This window comes from Triturus cristatus, chromosome 3_1 (genome assembly GCF_964204655.1).
Source record: "Triturus cristatus chromosome 3_1, aTriCri1.1, whole genome shotgun sequence".
NCBI classification, from domain to species: domain Eukaryota; kingdom Metazoa; phylum Chordata; class Amphibia; order Caudata; family Salamandridae; genus Triturus; species Triturus cristatus.
The window spans coordinates 260140029-260156976 of NC_140583.1; the positions used below are offsets into that span (position 1 = coordinate 260140029).

General features: G+C 44.3%; 1 protein-coding gene across 1 annotated transcript in view; it reads right to left on the bottom strand.

Moving 5' to 3' along the window:
• Window positions 1–343: 343 nt before the first annotated feature.
• PTPN9 (protein tyrosine phosphatase non-receptor type 9) overlaps window positions 344–16948 on the bottom strand; it is a 256693-nt gene continuing 240088 nt past the window's right edge. The window contains exons 12-13 of the mRNA XM_085643844.1: window positions 2257–2464; window positions 344–1487 (exon numbers count right to left, since the gene is read on the bottom strand). Of these exons, the coding sequence (XP_085499970.1) occupies window positions 1273–1487; window positions 2257–2464 (423 nt within the window). The 3' untranslated portion in view covers window positions 344–1272. The remainder of the gene's footprint in view (window positions 1488–2256; window positions 2465–16948) is intronic.

Here is a 16948-nt window from a genome sequence, read left to right on the forward strand (position 1 = left end):
ATGGTTGATAACTCTTTAAAAAACTTGGCATTTAAAATAATCGTTTGGCCTTCATCATCTGCAAAAGTGATATCTCCACCCAGCTTGGTATGTGCGTAAGAGACAGCTCCGTTTTAGCTATGTGATGGAAAACCTTTACCGTCCAAGGATAAGATTGTAACTATTGTATTCTAATATCGAGCTATAGAATACAAACTAAAGATACAAACGAAAAATCTTGGAGTAGGCGAGCCCTGCCTTTGCTGCAATTTGTTCGGCAGGTGGATAAAGATAATCTGATACAGATAAAATGACGATACGCATTTACTGCTTCGCCACATACTTATTTCTAATTATTTCTCTCTTTATTTCTTTTTAAATTGTGTGTACTGTTCCTTGGGTTTTTAAACTAACACAATGGAAGAACCTGCATTAAGACATTAATATGAATTTGCGATCTGTACTGTAATTTCATATGGTGCAATCGTTTTAGGGGTGTACTTCACTTACTAAACTTTTACTAGTAATACTTAAAGTTCCAGGCCGAAATCCCCGGTCTTCTGTGAAGGCAAACACCTAAAGATGAGAACAGGAGCGTTTGAGTTTTATAATTTAAAACATGAAGATGAGTGTTTTACAATGAGGGCTGGTCAAACAGGTTGCAAAGCAATATCTTGTTGCCCCAATCCTACTCAATATAACCGCAATAGTGGTTAGGTAGAGGTAATAGAGTGGTCCATGGTTGGGGGCGCCAGGGATGGCCAACTAGCACTGAAAGCTAGCCACAAGATTCTGTATGTGAAGTCCAAGAATTCTCTTATAACATGGGATGTGGCAAGTGGACTTACAACAGGGTTACTCTTTTTATATCATGGAGTGAATAATGAGTTACTCCTATGGTCACCATCATACCCAAAGGCTCGGTCCAATATATGCGAATATACACAGGGGAAAGGCAGCACGGTGGCATATATATATATATATTCATAGTGTGAGATCTACTATCCCCTTAATCATGAAGGTGGTCCCAATAAACTCTGATCAAGGACCAGGCTCCATGCATTACATTAAGGCCACTACGTGGCTTGGTTAAGGCACAGTTCAAGGAAAAGAAGCTAAGAACATATGAGCAGCAGGTTGATCGCCAGCACCGCCGGTCTTCGATGAATCCAAGTAAATCAATGTCACAGATGAATTGGTTTGGCTTTTTTGGCCCTTTGCGGTTTGTTGTTGCTGAACCTGAATGGTCCTTCTACCTCCAAGGCAGGCGGCTGGTTTGGCCGACACACCCACTTAGCTCTTCTCCACACTGGACCAGTTCTGACAGGAGGGCAGCAAGCCCTGCCTCTGGGCATGTTCAGCGATGGCGGTGTAGCAGAAGTAGTACTGGTCAGCTGTCTGAATGCTGAAAGCTCTCTGCGTTCTCATCCGCTGGACGGTCTGGTACACATTCAGGGTGCCAATGTCTTGCAGCTGAGATAGGCAGATGTCCAGGGAGCAAAACGTACCTAGAACGGGAGAGTGCGGCAGCATGAGCCAAGGTGAGGTCACTCCGAAATGTATCACATCCCTCATTTTCCCAAAAGAGAACACACTGTCTCTGGATGAATTACTGGAAAGAGAAGGTGGCCTCCCAGCAGATCTGGATTTCTGAGATTGTACGGAATAGAACCTGGAGCAAAACAGCGCTGCAGAGAGACTAAAGAGGGGATGGGTCCGGCTTTCCTGCGGGTGGAAAGGAAAGAGCGCAAAAGCCCCACTCTAATGTGACATGGCTTGGCTTTTCTTTGATTATAATGGAGAAATTCAGTGGACGGTGGGGAAGAACCAGGGAAGAGCAGCTCTTGGGCTGTGTATGAGTTGGGAGGTGCCTGTGTGAGGAGGAAGAGGTTCACCTAGTAAGAGGGGCGGGGCACAGCGGGGGGCACAATGGCATTTATATGGATGGAGACAAACGTCTCCCATTGTGCAACGGAAGTAGTTATGTTCACGGAGGTCCACCCCTCCCAAAATATGGGCCCAGTGGGACTCCAAGAGTGGGAATAGGAACATATCCGCTCAAGACCGGAAATGAGTCCCATTGGAAGGGGGGGGGACCAGGGGAAGGGGGGGGGGGATCAGGAATGTTACGTAGTCCTTGTATGGGTGGATACAGGATGTGTGCATACAGTTCACTTTAATGAGGAAGAGTCTACATAGTAAAATAAAGTGTAACACGTCCACTTTTATACTAGCCGGCCCCACTCCAGAGCACCCAATCCAGTGCCGGCAGCTCACCTGTCCTGCCTATCCCGGCACTGCAGTGCACCACCATGGGCGGCCCGCCCGAGTGACCTTTCCAGCGCACTCCCAGGGCCCTCACGGACAGTCGCTGCTGGTGTTTCACGGCCCCTAGGAAATCAATCAGTGCTGCTGCGGAGGAGGGCACACCATAATCTGGCCAGCTCAGGTACTGGAAGTGGAAAACCGGACGTCGCTCACGGCTCTGTGGGAAAGGCAAACATTTCAATCACACGCACACTATGCCAAAATAGCAACGGCACTTTATAGCAGCTCCCTGCAGTTAACTTCGAAACGTACATTGCAAAAATGGCATATCATTATTTCACTATGCATGGAGCTCGGATAAACAAATGAAATTCCCCACATACGGCATTCACAGTAAGCATTCCAAATGCACTGTGTCTGCTGATGTTTACAGCTGCTTCGAAAGAGAACAAATGATGACAGACTAGGATGGTCATTCCTTTATATCGGTCTATTCTCAATACCCTATTTACCCTTCTTGGGTTTTCAATTTAGCTTTTCCAGGTACATTGGTTTCCTTTAGCCTCTTCCAGACCATTTTGTGGTTGTTAATATTTTTTGCCCCAATGTCCTCTGCTTCCAGACCGTTTCTGGCATGTGGTTTGCTGGCATATGGTTGAAACACTTTGTTCACATAATATATGAAGGCATTAAGAAGAGGCAAACCGAGCAACGTAGCTCATATATCGAAGATCACGTAACAAACAAATGTCCATAAAGTAATCGTTTCTTCTTCTTTATTCCAATCGTGTTTCAAATATTTCTTATCGTTGTACATATGATTCAAGCTTGTGCCTTCAACAAAAGTCTTCAAACAGAGCCAAAGCCAACACGTGTTTCGTCCCTGAGGCTATCAGCCCAGGACTTCATCAGGGCTAAACACAAAGGATAGGCTACATTTATTTACATGGTTCGAAATAATACACATGTGGTAATGACTAACAACATATCAAATTCCTCCACCACCTGTGTAGGCAAAATCCAAAAGGCAAAATAAACGAAAATGAAGAAAAAGGAAAAAAAAGGAAACAAAAGAGGGAGATAACCGCACATGTGTGTCGTACACCCCAAATAAAAAGAGTCAACAAACGAAATTAGTCGTCAGAAAAAGTATCCTGAATAGTAAAAGGGCATATCACCAATCACCCGAATAAAGTGCAGGTAAGTAAGAAGAAAATAGGTAAACTTCAGTATCATGAATACTCATGAAATATGCCATACTAATCCCTAGGGTTAAAGGCTTCAAGGAGAGTCGGCAAGTATGCTGACTGAGATTAACCGGCATTAATCGTGAACAGAAATCATGCCAATACTAGAAGCGCAATGTGTATTCGTGAACTACACTTACCCACTCCAAAAATCAATATCAAAAAGTAGAGTAAACGAACAGTCTCCTATCTCTGAAAGATCAGAAGATACAAAGATTCACGTAAGTATATCCTGACAGTAAGCAATATTTAGTATAATAACATACGAACACCCGATATCTACGTAATCAAGTACCATAATAATATAAACTAAAGCTTATTGCACGAGCAATTCTAAGTTGATTAATAAATTCAAACTTAAGGTTAAAGAACCGCATGTACCTTAAATAGAAACGTAGATCGGTAACTTCAAAATGTCGTCTTTAGATTCCAAAATCAATGGCATCTGGGGCCCAACTGGGGCGGCCTGGCATAATCACATTATGTTTTTTGGGCGGTATATAGATGACTGTCTTTTAATTTGGACAGGTAACATGGAAGAACTACACAACTTTTTTGATCACCTTAATAACAACTTGTACAATATGAAGTTTACTATGACACATAATGTTGAAAAAATTGTTTTCCTGGACGTTGAATTGTTTATAGTAAACAATAAGATTAATAGCAGAATGTACAGAAAAGAAGCAGCTGGCAACTCTATACTACATGCGGCGAGTGCCCACCCCAAAACTCAGATCAATTCTATCCCATTTGGGGAATTTCATAGAGCACGCAGGAACTGTAGCAAAGACTCTGATTTTAATACATATGCTCTTGATATGGAAAAGAGGTTTATTGATCGTGGCTATGATGCTCAGGTTATTACACAAGCTAAAAGAAGGGCTTGTGCCCTTATAAGAAACGACACACTGATATCACATCCCTCCAAGACCTCGAGAACACGAGAGCAAGTGAGAATGATCACTAATTACCACCCCTGGTCACATAAAATATATACTATTCTTAAATCTCATTGGCAACTTCTTACAACAGACACAAATTTGAACAAACATCTAACTAAGTATCCCAGTATAACATATCGTAAGGGACTCACGTAATATGGTTAGCCCAAGTTACCCTAAGAGTAATAAGGATAACCTGACTTGGCTACATAAGAAAAATCTGGGCTTCCACAAGTGTGGAGATTGCAGTATGTGCAAATATGCCCTGACGGGCATTAAAGAGTTTCAATATAATGGCTCCAAGAAATTTTCTATCAATCAGTATATTAACTGTAACACCAAATTTGTGATATATGTAATAATATGCAAATGCACCATGATATATGTGGGAAGCACTATCAGGAATCTAAAGATACGAATTTCAGAACATTTCAGAGCTCTAAAAAACATGGATGATAGATATCCAATTGTACATCATGCTTTGGAGTGTCCGGAAAAAAAGAAATGTTTGTCGTTTAAATTTCATGCTATCGGGACAGTGCCAGTAGATGTAAGGGGCGGCAATCGAGAACTAAGATTGCACCAGATGGAGGCACGTTGGATCCTGAAATTGAAAGCGGTGGACAAGGGGATAAATATTGAAAATGAACTGCAATATTTCCTGGGCTTATGATCTTGTTGTGAACTTAGTCTCTACTCACTGTTAATGAATATGAGTTTAACCTGGTTATCAACTGTAATGTGTTATATATTATATCTCATTACCAAACATTTGAACATGGACAATTACATTGGAATATTGTAACAGTAGGGACTTATGGTGACTTCTCTAATGATTTAATCAGTATATAACAATTCTGGTTTTACATTAGGCTTAGATACATGTCTTAATGAGTCTTTTTTGCCTATCTGTACCCCACTGGGTTTCCACGTTCCTTCTCTCGATGTTCTTCCCTTAACTAGCTATTTTCTTTATTACTCTACATTTTTTATTTATTTTTTCATATTCAAATATTGAACTCATATGCATGTTTATCACTTTACCTCATTAATTTTTAATATGAATACAAGATGGCACTTATAATTCAAGTGCTATTTGCGTCAACTTAGATTGTCCTTAAGTACGTTTTTTCGTTGATTTTGCTACTGACACGCAAGTGAATATTCCTTGTGTATTTATATTAAGCCATTCTAATATGGCGTCCATTTTCGTTAAGGTGTTACTTTACCGGAAATTTACACCTTTTCCATTGTCTATTTCTACACCCCAAACGATACTATTTAAGCCCGTCGCAATATGGCGCGCGAGCTAGACGCCGATTTTCGTACGAGGGATCCAGATTACGGATTTCTGCTAGTCAGTGCAAGGTAAATAGGACTCCTGTCCCGTTAGATGTCTTAGTAGTATCAGCCGTTACTCGTAATTATTTGGTCTGTCTATTTATCGTTTTCCCTTAATTTTTGGATTTTCACTTTACTTTTAGTAACGGTTTTCATGACATTTCAGCCTAGACTACATTATTAGTTGATGTTTAGTTGAAGTTGTGATCTCTCTTTGGCGCTTTTTTCGTTATTATGAATGCAATTTACACAGAGATGTACAATTTTATTCCACTTACCCTGCTATGAGTTTCTCTCATTACCCACAGTAATGTTTCGATATAATAGTGCTACAACCTATGCACATTACCAGGTGCAGTCTCTATGTTTGATTTGAGATCTTTTCCTCTTAATCACACCCGTTAGGACAATAAGGCTATGAACTTGCCGTAATATAAGAAGCCATTGATTTTGGAATCTAAAGACGACATTTTGAAGTTACCGATCTACGTTTCTATTTAAGGTACATGCGGTTCTTTAACCTTAAGTTTGAATTTATTAATCAACTTAGAATTGCTTGTGCAATAAGCTTTAGTTTATATTATTATGGTACTTGATTACGTAGATATCGGGTGTTCGTATGTTATTATACTAATATTGCTTACTGTCAGGATATACTTGCGTGAATCTTTGTATCTACTGATCTTTCAGAGATAGGAGACTGTTCGTTTACTCTACTTTTTGATATTGATTTTTGGAGTGGGTAAGTGTAGTTCACGAATACACATTGCGCTTCTGGTATTGGCATGATTTCTGTTCACGATTAATGCCGGTTAATTTCAGTCAGCATACTTGCCGACTTTCTCCTTGAAACCTTTAACCCTAGGGATTAGTATGGCATATTTCATGAGTATTCATGATACTGAAGTTTACCTATTTTCTTCTTACTTACCTGCACTTTATTCGGGTGATTGGTGATATGCCCTTTTACTATTCAGGATACTTTTTCTGACGACTAATTTCGTTTGTTGACTCTTTTTATTTGGGGTGTACGACACATACGTGCGGTTATCTCCCTCTTTTGTTTCCTTTTTCTTCATTTTCGTTTATTTTGCCTTTTGGATTTTGCCTACACAGGTGGTGGAGGAATTTGATATGTTGTTAGTCATTACCACATGTGTATTATTTTGAACCATGTAAATAAATGTAGCCTATCCTTTGTTTTTAGCCCTGATGAAGTCCTGGGCTGATAGCCTCAGGGACGAAACACGCTTTGGCTCTGTTTGAAGACTTTTGTTGAAGGCACAAGCTTGAATCATATGTACAACGATAAGAAATATTTGAAACACGATTGGAATAAAGAAGAAGAAACGATTACTTTATGGACATTTGTTTGTTACGTGATCTTCGATATATGAGCTACGTTGCTCGGTTTGCCTCTTCTTAATGAACTTACAAGTGGGCTTGCCCATAATTTACGACGTGGGGTGGTCATCGTAAGGTTGACCTTGAAGCAGCAGCTCAATTAAGATATCTTTCTCTGAACATTGTCACTCCTCTGCGCAAAAGATTTCCCAACCACCTCTGCTTGTTTATGCTAATATATGAAGGCAATTGGAAGATTCACACAGGTACAATGCCCAGAGGCAACAGTTTCTGGGGAAATGGCACTACACACTGAAGGCTACTTTCCCCACTCCAAGCAGGGATTACCTGCTGTGCAACTCACTGTCCAGAGTGTGTGTGTGTAGGCGGTTATTTTCCATTATTCACGAGGAGAGAGAAAAGTTTGTAAAGGGGCGTAAAAGGTGGTTAAGGGAACATAAAAATGATGGCACAGAGTGCAAGACAATGGCAAAGCAGAATGCATTTGAGGTCCTGACACTAAGCTGAAGGAAATGAAAGGAAACTTCTACTTACCCTGTACACATCTGTTCGTGGAATGTAGCGCTGTTGATTCACATGCTCTGCATACTCCTGCCACCTAGTGTTGGACATGTACAACTGGTTTGGGTCTTACGGAACGGTTTTGTCCTTTCAATGTCGTACATGAGGGCCGTTTTTACATCTAACATGTGAAGCGCACTCTCTGCCACTGAGTCTCGGGGCGGAAACAACACTGGGAGTACAATTGTCTGGTTGAGGTGGAAAGGAGAGATCGGTTTGGGAAGAAATTTTAAGTTAGTTATAAGGACTATCCTGTCAGCATGAACCTTAAAAAAGGCTCCGCCAAGGTAAGCATTTGGATCTCGCTGACATGTCTAAGGAAATGATCTAGACTAGAAATGCCACCCTCCAGATGGCAGGAATGAAGAGGCTTCAAAGGGGGCCCCAGGAGTCTAATGAGGATTACATTGAGGTTCCAGGAGCACATTGGGAGGGATAACCCTCGCAAGTCTTTACATGAAAGATTTAATACCAGCGACTCTAAACAAAAAGGAGTGCGCCTTTTCTGTACGTATGCTGCCACTGCAGCTAACTGTAAACAAATGGATGTTTAAGCTAGGCCTGAGCATTGCACGTGAATCAGGTAGCAAACGATGTCCTAGCATAACAGGTGTATTTGTAAAGCGCACGTTTACCGCGACGGGTAGCTTGGCGCTGAATAACCGATGTTTGTTACCCAACTCAAGTGGGACAGCGAGCCTCTCTTAGAATGATCATACACTCGGGGAAAATAGAGGTAACCAAATTCTAGGACCTCAGGGCCAAATTGCCAGGATGAGCTGCCTGTGGTTGGCATGCTGGAGAGAGCCCATGGTGTTGCGGGAGAAGGCCCGGCCTGTTGGGAAGCTTCTTGTGAGGGAATATAGACAACTCGAGCAGAGTTATGAACAACAGTTGTCTGGCCCATGTGGGGGCCACTAGGATGAGAATTAGGGAGGTTTGCTGAAGCTTCCGAATCACATATTGTTAGAAATGGGGGTCTCTAGTTGGCAAGGGCTTGCACCTTTGTCCAAGTAGGGACCCTTCTTCCTAGTCAGAATAAGGGAGTTACACTCCTAAAATAACCCCTGCTCACCCCCTTGGTAGCTTGGCACGAGCAGTCAGGCCTATCTTGGAGGCAGTGTGTAAAGCATTTGTACATAACCAACAGTAATACAGTGTAAGCACTACAAAAGGACACCACACCAGTTTAGAAAAATATCCAATATTTTTATATACTTAAGACAAGCCCAAAAACGATAAAAATACACAATACAGTACTTCGAAATCTTCAATTATCAATATAACCTTGAAAAACAGTTCTTGAAGTCGATAGCTCCGTCCAGGGCTATCACGGCGCCGTGAACAAATAAATCCAAACAGTTCTGGCTGACCGCGGCGTCGTGGGCCAGCTACGGTGACGGGAAGACCTGCAAAACAGTACCTTTAGAAATGCAGGGCGTCGGCCACCTCTCGTTGAGCTTCCGAAAGCACGATGTCCGCAGGCATCTGTTCCGGAAATCGGTGCAGGAGTCGTCGGGCCCTTGAAGTCACACGCGTTGCAGATCAAACTCCTTGGGGTTGAAGTCAGGAGCGCTGGCGTCGGCAGGTGCCAGGTGCTGTGGTGCGAAGTGCAGCGGTGCGGCGTGCGATGCCCTCAAGTTGTGGTGCGAGCAGCGGCTCGGTGGCAGCTCCAGATGGCATTGTCAGTGAGACCAGGGTAGCGGTGCGAAGTGATACCGTGCTCGTCGCGGTGCTGGCAGATCACGGTGCAAGCAGCAGCGTCGTCGTTGCTGAAGCGCTGCCGTCGGCTGACAAACTGGAGTCGATGGCACAGGCAGGCCAAGGCTGCGGTGCGGGATGAGGGCGGTGCTTCGTGTAACTTTATTAGCGGTGCCCTCGAACCACGGTGCAAGCAGTGGTGTCGACTTCGGCGTGGAGCGGCGTATTCGATACCAAGGCAGCGGCGTGAAGTGAGGCGATGCAGATTACGAGCAGCGGCTCAGTGGTAGCATCAGCAGGTGTCGCCGGTGGAGGTGCGGCATTGCCCTCTGCGGTGCCTTTAGGACACGGAGTCGACAGCGGCGTCGTAGACTGCGTCAGGTTGCTTTTTCTTCTGTTTCAGCACAAAACACACAGTCCCCAATGCTAAGGGCAGAAGAACTTGAAGTCTTTGCTGTTCCTGAGACTTCGTGAACAGGGGGCAAACTCTACCTCAAGCCCTTGGAGAAACTCACAAAAATAGATTGACGAAAGTTAAGTCCAGTCCTTTCACTGCCCAAGACAGAAGCAGCCAGTGCAGGCCAACACAGCAAAGCACTCAGCAAAGTGGTAGTTCCTCCTCACAGCTTCACCAGCTCTTCTTCTTAGCAGTCTTCTTGGTCCAAAAGAGTTCTAAAGTTCAGGGGTTTGGGCTCCACTTTTTATAGCCCAAAATCCTTTGTCCTCTCGGGCAGAGAGCCGGAGGCAGAGACAGCATTGTCAAAGGCAGACAGGTCCTATTCAGGTGCAATGGAAATCTCCTCCCACCACTCTAAATGCAGACCGGGCCTATTCAGGTGCTAGTGACAACTACTCCCACTACTCTGAATGCAGCCCAGGTCTATTCAGCCCATCCCTGACCCATCTAGACTCTCTGGAGCCACAGCTCCTCTCCAGCCCCTGTCATCCCCAAGCCAGACAGTCAATACACATCCTAGCAGAGGCACACTGGATTGCTGAGCCAGAAAATGCCTACTTTCTAAAAGTGGTATTTTCAGACACAGAATGTAAAAATCCCCTTCGCTAAAAGATGCATCTTTAGATTCTGTGTCCAGGCATACTAAACTTTCTCTCTACCTTGTTCCCAGGGACAGTTATGTTCATAAGATGTTATAAACAAACTCCCCATTCTGTCCTATGGGAGCAAGTAGCCTTGCAATAGTGAAAAACGAAATTGGCAGTAATTATTATTATTATATTAAATTTATATGGCGCACAGCTACCCGGAGGTTTCCCTCACTATCAGGACAGGCCACACACACCAGAGCACCACACCAGAGCATGTCCTACCTTTCACATACACCTGCCCACAGGGGTACCTTGGGCCTACCATAGGGGTGACTCACATTTAAGAAAAGGGAAGGTTAGGGCCTGGCAAGTAGGTGCACTTGCCAAGTCGATATGGCAGTTACAAACTGCGCGCAGACTCTGCAGTGGCAGGTCTGAGTTACCTTTTCAGGGCTACTTATGTGGGTGGCACAATCAGTGCTGCAGGCCCACTAGTAGCATTTGATTTACAGGCCCTGGCACACTCAGTTCACTTTACTAGGGACTAACAAGTAAATCAAACATGCCAATCATGGAAACACCAATCCATAACACAATTTACATGGAGTGCATATGCACTTTAGCACTGATCATCAGTGGTAAAGACCTAAAACCAACAATAGCAGGTCAGGAAAAATAGGAGGAAGAAGCAAAACGTTTAGGGATAACCCTGCAAAAAGGTCCATCTCCAACACATATGGAAGAAGTGGGAGAGGCGGAAAAGTGTAGGCAAATATCTCAACCAGTTCATCCATAGTGCATTGCCCATAGGCTCTGGGTGTGGAAACCTGGAGGCAAAGTTTGGGCATTTGGCAGTTGCAAACAGATCTAGGTGAGGAAACCTACAAATTGAAAATAGGGGAGCAGGACTTCGGGGTGGAGTTCCCACTCGTGGACTTGTTTCTGCATCCTGCTGAGCAGGTCTGAAAAGTTGTCAGTTCCCAGAACGTACTTAGCTAGGAGGTGAACCTTGTGGTGGATCGCCAAACACCAAATGCCCTGCACTAATGCCGACAGTTGGGAGGAGTGAGTGCCCCCCTGTTTCTGCAGGTAGTACATAGAAGTCATGTTGTACGTCTTGATCAGGACTGTCTTGTGCTGTATGTGGCAGAAAAAGGCCCCAGAGCAAATTGAACTGCCAGCAACTCTAGATAGTTTATGTGAAAGGTCTGTTGGAGGGGAGTCCACAAACCATGAACAATCATGTCCTGTAGATGTGCCCCCAGCCCGTGAGAGAGTCTTACGTGTTGAGGTTACTTGGGGAACTGGGTCTAGAAAGGGCCTGCCCCGCAACAGATTGTTGCTGTCCCACCACTGCAGCTAGCGATGGGTGCTGGGCCTTATTGACACTAGAAGTTTCCACAGGCCATCCGCTTGTGACCACTATGCTGCAAGGCACATATCCAATCTGGTGTGGGGGGGAACAATGGCAATGGAGGAAGCCATCATACAGAATGTTAGCTGATGATCTGGCTGAAAAAGAGGGAGCAGGGGCCGAAAGGCCTGAACTCCAGCAGGACTGGGATAAGCGTTTCAAGTGATTGAATTCAGTATCGCTCCTAGGAAAAGTTGTATTTGTAAGGTTTGAAGGTGGAATTTGCCCATGTTGATGGTGAACCCAGATTTTGAAGGAGATCAAAAGTGATCTGCGTGTCAGCTAGACACTGCTGCTTGCTTGCACTCTTTATCAGTCAGTCATTGAGACATGGGAAGACGTGGACGCCGCTCAACTGGAGATGACTGGCTACCACTGCAAGGCATTTGGCCAAAACTCTGTGGGAGGCGTTTACATCGAAGGGCAGTACTTTAAATTGTAAATACTTCCCACTTACCATGAATCTGATGGAGTGGCGACGTGAAGGGTGAATTGGATGTGGAAATAGGAGTCCTTCACGTCAAGGGAGGTCACAAAGTCGCCTTGCCACAGAAATGGTATGACATTCTGGAGTGTGACGTGGGAATGCTCCATTAAGATGTACATGTTGAGGAGGTCAGAGGTCAAGAATGAGCCCCAGGGACCTGTCTTTATTGTGGATTTCAAACAGGGAGTACACCTCTCCGCTATGTTTTTGGGGTGGGACTGGCTCTATGTTCCCTTGAGTAAGAGAGAATCCCCTGCTTCTTGAAGAAGCCTTTGGTGTTGTGGTGAAAGGGAGTGATTGCGGGGTGGGATGCTTGGTGGTGGGGCAGTAGCTCCAGGCAGTAATCATGCTCTACAATGGAAAGGACCCATTGTACAATGTGGTGAGTGTCAGAAGTTCTACTTGTAGACCAGGGCCTGTAATACAAATAGGGGCACTCCTCGGTCTGTGCCACTCCTAACCATTTAGAACTAAATGCGCTGTTCCCAGCGCAGATGTGAACTTGTTCCTCCACCAGTTTGCCTGTCACTGCAGGTAGTACTTCGGTCTTCATTATAAATGGGGACAGAGATCCCACTGCAGGCGGTTGCAGTGAGTGGCTCCAAACACCCGCATGGGGATACCTGGAGTGTGCCTGGGACGCCCGTTCCTCCTTTCAAGGGCTACCCTCAGGGGCCGCACTGACTGTGCGCCACTGCTATGTGGCACACAGTTATAATTACTCCTGAAGTTCTCGTTGCCTGAGTCTGTAGTATTGCGCGGTCACAATTATGCAAAGAAAATCCTCATATGCATGCAGCTATGCCTCCACGCAAAAAGAAAGAATGTGCTGCCACAAAATTTGACCACAAAAGCATTTGTGGCATCTTCTACAATACCAAAGTGCCCAAGGGGTGCAAGAAGCTGGTGAAAACGCTCACTAAATCTCTAGGCACTTACTGTAATACAACATTGGCACGATCTCAAGGAAGCATTCCCTTATTTGCATGATGGCTCTGCCCTATACAAATGGGGAAGCACTTTGTCTCTGCGCTAGTGCAACATTACAGTTGGGGAAACTCAGAGGCAAAGGAGCTGTCAGGGGCACACTGACTGTGCACCAAAATGAGGTTGCATTTAGTCTCTGCGCTTCCTAGATGGGAGGAGAGGGTTCCTGCAGGCAGGTGTAGTCACTCGCTACTTCAAGTGCAGGCCATTTACCACCTACACAGTGAAAGGCAGACCGGTGGGCTTCAAATAGGCGGTCTGCCTTTCATTAATGTGCTGTTGTAAGAAGCTGACTTTTTATGTGGTAGTGCCTTACATGGTAGGCCTTACATTGGGGACAAGGGATTCTGCTCGTCGGGTCGTTGTTATTTTTCAGGACCATTGGTATCTATACTTGCCTTTTACATTGAGCGAAACGGTGAGGGATTACCTACCGAAAACTTGGTGCTTTTTAAAAATCAGGAGAGAAATCTATACCATTTGCCAATTGATTTCTACTGACTAATACATATACGTCAATGGGACTTTGTTTTTGAAATATTTGAGCCCAGATGAAGTTCATTGAGAACGAAACGCGTTGGCTGATGATCACTCTTAAATAAAGGACATATTCTTGAACTGATTTGAAGCTTATTGACTCGTCTTGGTGCACCTTCCCCTTTTTTGTATGAAAAGCCAGCTACCTACATTGGTAGATCAGCAGGGGTACAAGACTTTGAATCTGCTGATTCCACTTGGTCAATAGGTGATTCCATTAAGAAACCCACAATTGACTTTAGTCAAAAATATTTTTGCAAAATGTTCGATTTTTTCATTTCCCCCCAATATTTTTAATCTGAACTGTTAGGGCCTTGTGTTAAATCCCCCAGTCCTTCTGTATAAGACATTTAAAAAGTGTACAAATCAGTCAGGCCTTAAAAGTCCATTCAGAATTCTTTTCGATTGTCTAAAAAGGCCATAGCTGTACTAAAATACTGTCTTCCTCAGAGGATAGAGTTTAGGAGCTTGACCAGACCCATTATCTGCAACTTAAGGTGAGGCAGTCATAGCTTCTCGGTAAGGATTATAACATCAAGACTGGCTCTAAGCCTACCAAGACAAAGCTCCAGAAGCTCCCTGCAGAGTGAAGAAGCTAATATAATAGAGGATCCTGATACCCCTCTAGGGGAGGAGGTGGACAATGACCATGACAGTGTGGACAGTACTCCAGAGACTGCTCCCCTCAAACTCAATAGAGAAGGTGATGAGGTACACCCTCATATCTACCCTAAAACTGTACTTGGAGTGTCTTCCCCTTAAATGGGATAGGTCAGGCAACTCCAGGCTCAGAGAAGAGCTAGATGATGAAGCAATTTTGGAGAGACTAGCCAGAAGGGCAGCCTGTGAAGCCAAAATCCTGGGTATAGAAAAAGAGACGGCTAAGATGGGTCTAGAACCAATGAATGGTGACGGCAACAAACAAAATAGGGAGAGAGAAGAAACATTTGATCTCACAAGCCCCAAAGGGATTGTCCTCAAATATGTTGAGGGTGATGACAAAGTGGATTACAGCCTTTGAGAGTGCTTATAAAATGAAATGAGGAAGTTACACCAGAGACACTGGGGCTCCTCTCTGGGAGCTATTCTCTGGAAAGTGCTGGGACAGACTCCTGGTACTGGATGAGGTAGATGCTGAGTCTTGTGACCTCATGAAAGATACCCTGATTGAGGGCTTTGGACTAACCACTAAGGAGTACAGGATTCATCTCAGGGACTCTTACAAAACCTTGAGGCTGTCCTGGGTCGATTTTTGTTTCTCAAACAAAACACTAAGTCGCTGGTTAAAAGGCAGTAAGGAGCAAGAATATGATGGGCTGTATAATTTGGTTTTGAAGGAGCGCTTGTTAAATAATTCCTCTTCAGAAAAACTGCATCAGGACTTAGTGGACTTAGGGTTGGTCTCTCCTCAGGAGTTGGGGAAGAAGGCTAACCACTTGGTCAAAGCAAGGGTGTCCAGAAAGACCCAGGGTGGGGTTGATCAGAAGAAAGGGGTTACCAGTCCACTCCATGGGAAAGATGTGGGACATAAAGGGGGAACACCCAAAGAGTCTTCTAAAGGCCCCAAAAAGCCTGTGAAGGATGGTGGGCCCAGACACTTCCTAATCAAAGGGTGGGTACCAGAGTAACAAGCATTTCCAATGCAATAGGTCTCTCAGTTACACGAGTTTAAGCTATTGGCATTGTAAAGGACAATGCCTTTTATTTATGTTTTTAAAACGAAAACAAAAATAAAAGGCATTGTTATTTGCAATATCAATAGCTCAAACTTGCGTCAATGCGAGACCTATTGTATTGCAAATGCTTGTTCTGGACTGCAGTGACAGCGGGCACATCGATGTGCGCATACTCGCACTGCTCACTTCTCCCTAGTGGAGATGTTACGGCATGACGTCATGCCAGGTGAGCGTTGTAGGGGAAGAGTCATTTTCTCTCTTGATTTCCCTTCTCTTTTTGAAACCCAGGAGCAGCAACATTGCCGTGGTGTCACCAGGGCTGTAAGTGGAAACTTTTCAATATTATATACAAGCCATAGTTGCTGCTTATTCATATTATGCAACTAACAACCATTGACAAAGGCAATAGTTCCGACTTGTTGTAGATATGATGTTACTTGTTGTATCATATATCTGGATGAAATAACAGAAACCGCAAAATGCAAGACGGGCGGCACACTATGCTAAGCACAGACTTTTAGCTCAAGTGTTTTAAACCACACCCCTTTGAGAGACTCTCCAGTTTTTTTCATCCCACTTAAAGCCCTGCTGGTACCAGAGGTCCGCACATACATCTTTCTTCAGTCTTGTGTACATGTACACACATACATGTGCCATTGTCTTGTGCGCTTTCGCAAGGTCTGTTCACGTCTTTCTGTGGCCAAACACGCGTCCTTGAAGCCTTGTGTGCACCTGTCTGTGAAGTCTTTCAAACGTGCATGTCCTACAAACGTACCACGTGTCCATAAGCATAACGCTCATTTCTATGTGTTTGCACGTATGATTGAATACCATGTAAATAGTAAAACACTTCCTACTCGAAAGCCCCTACCTAGGCTGTGAAAACAAAGCAGTCGGGCCCAGTCTTTAACTGTCTCCTGCTCTCCTGGAACGGACCCCCAGAGCTCCTCTCCTGGCCTGCACCCAGACACTGACTCGCTGTAAACATACATGAAAACACAGGCGCAAAGGGCAGAGAGAGGGAACATAAAAGGGGCCAACACTCCTTAAGTCGCGTGCACTGTGAAAAGCACCCGCCCCTCCCATTGGTCTCTGAACAGAAGTGCGAAATGGTTCAGTGTGCAGACATTCGTTTTTGGGTCCATTAAAAAGTTACCACGCGGCGAGTGAGTATGTGCGTGAAACCTAAGACCCCGGCCTTTGTGTGCTTCAGACTGCTTTTTTTTGGTTCATGCGTGTAGTTGAGAAACTTAACTTTCCGTACCTGTTCATGAGAGACTATATTTTTTTCAAATAATTTACACACGCCGAGAGGGTTTGGAAAACGTTAAATGTATCGGAATTTCTTAAAATCCCTAAATAGCTTAAAAAAAAAAACAAGCCAGCGGATGGTG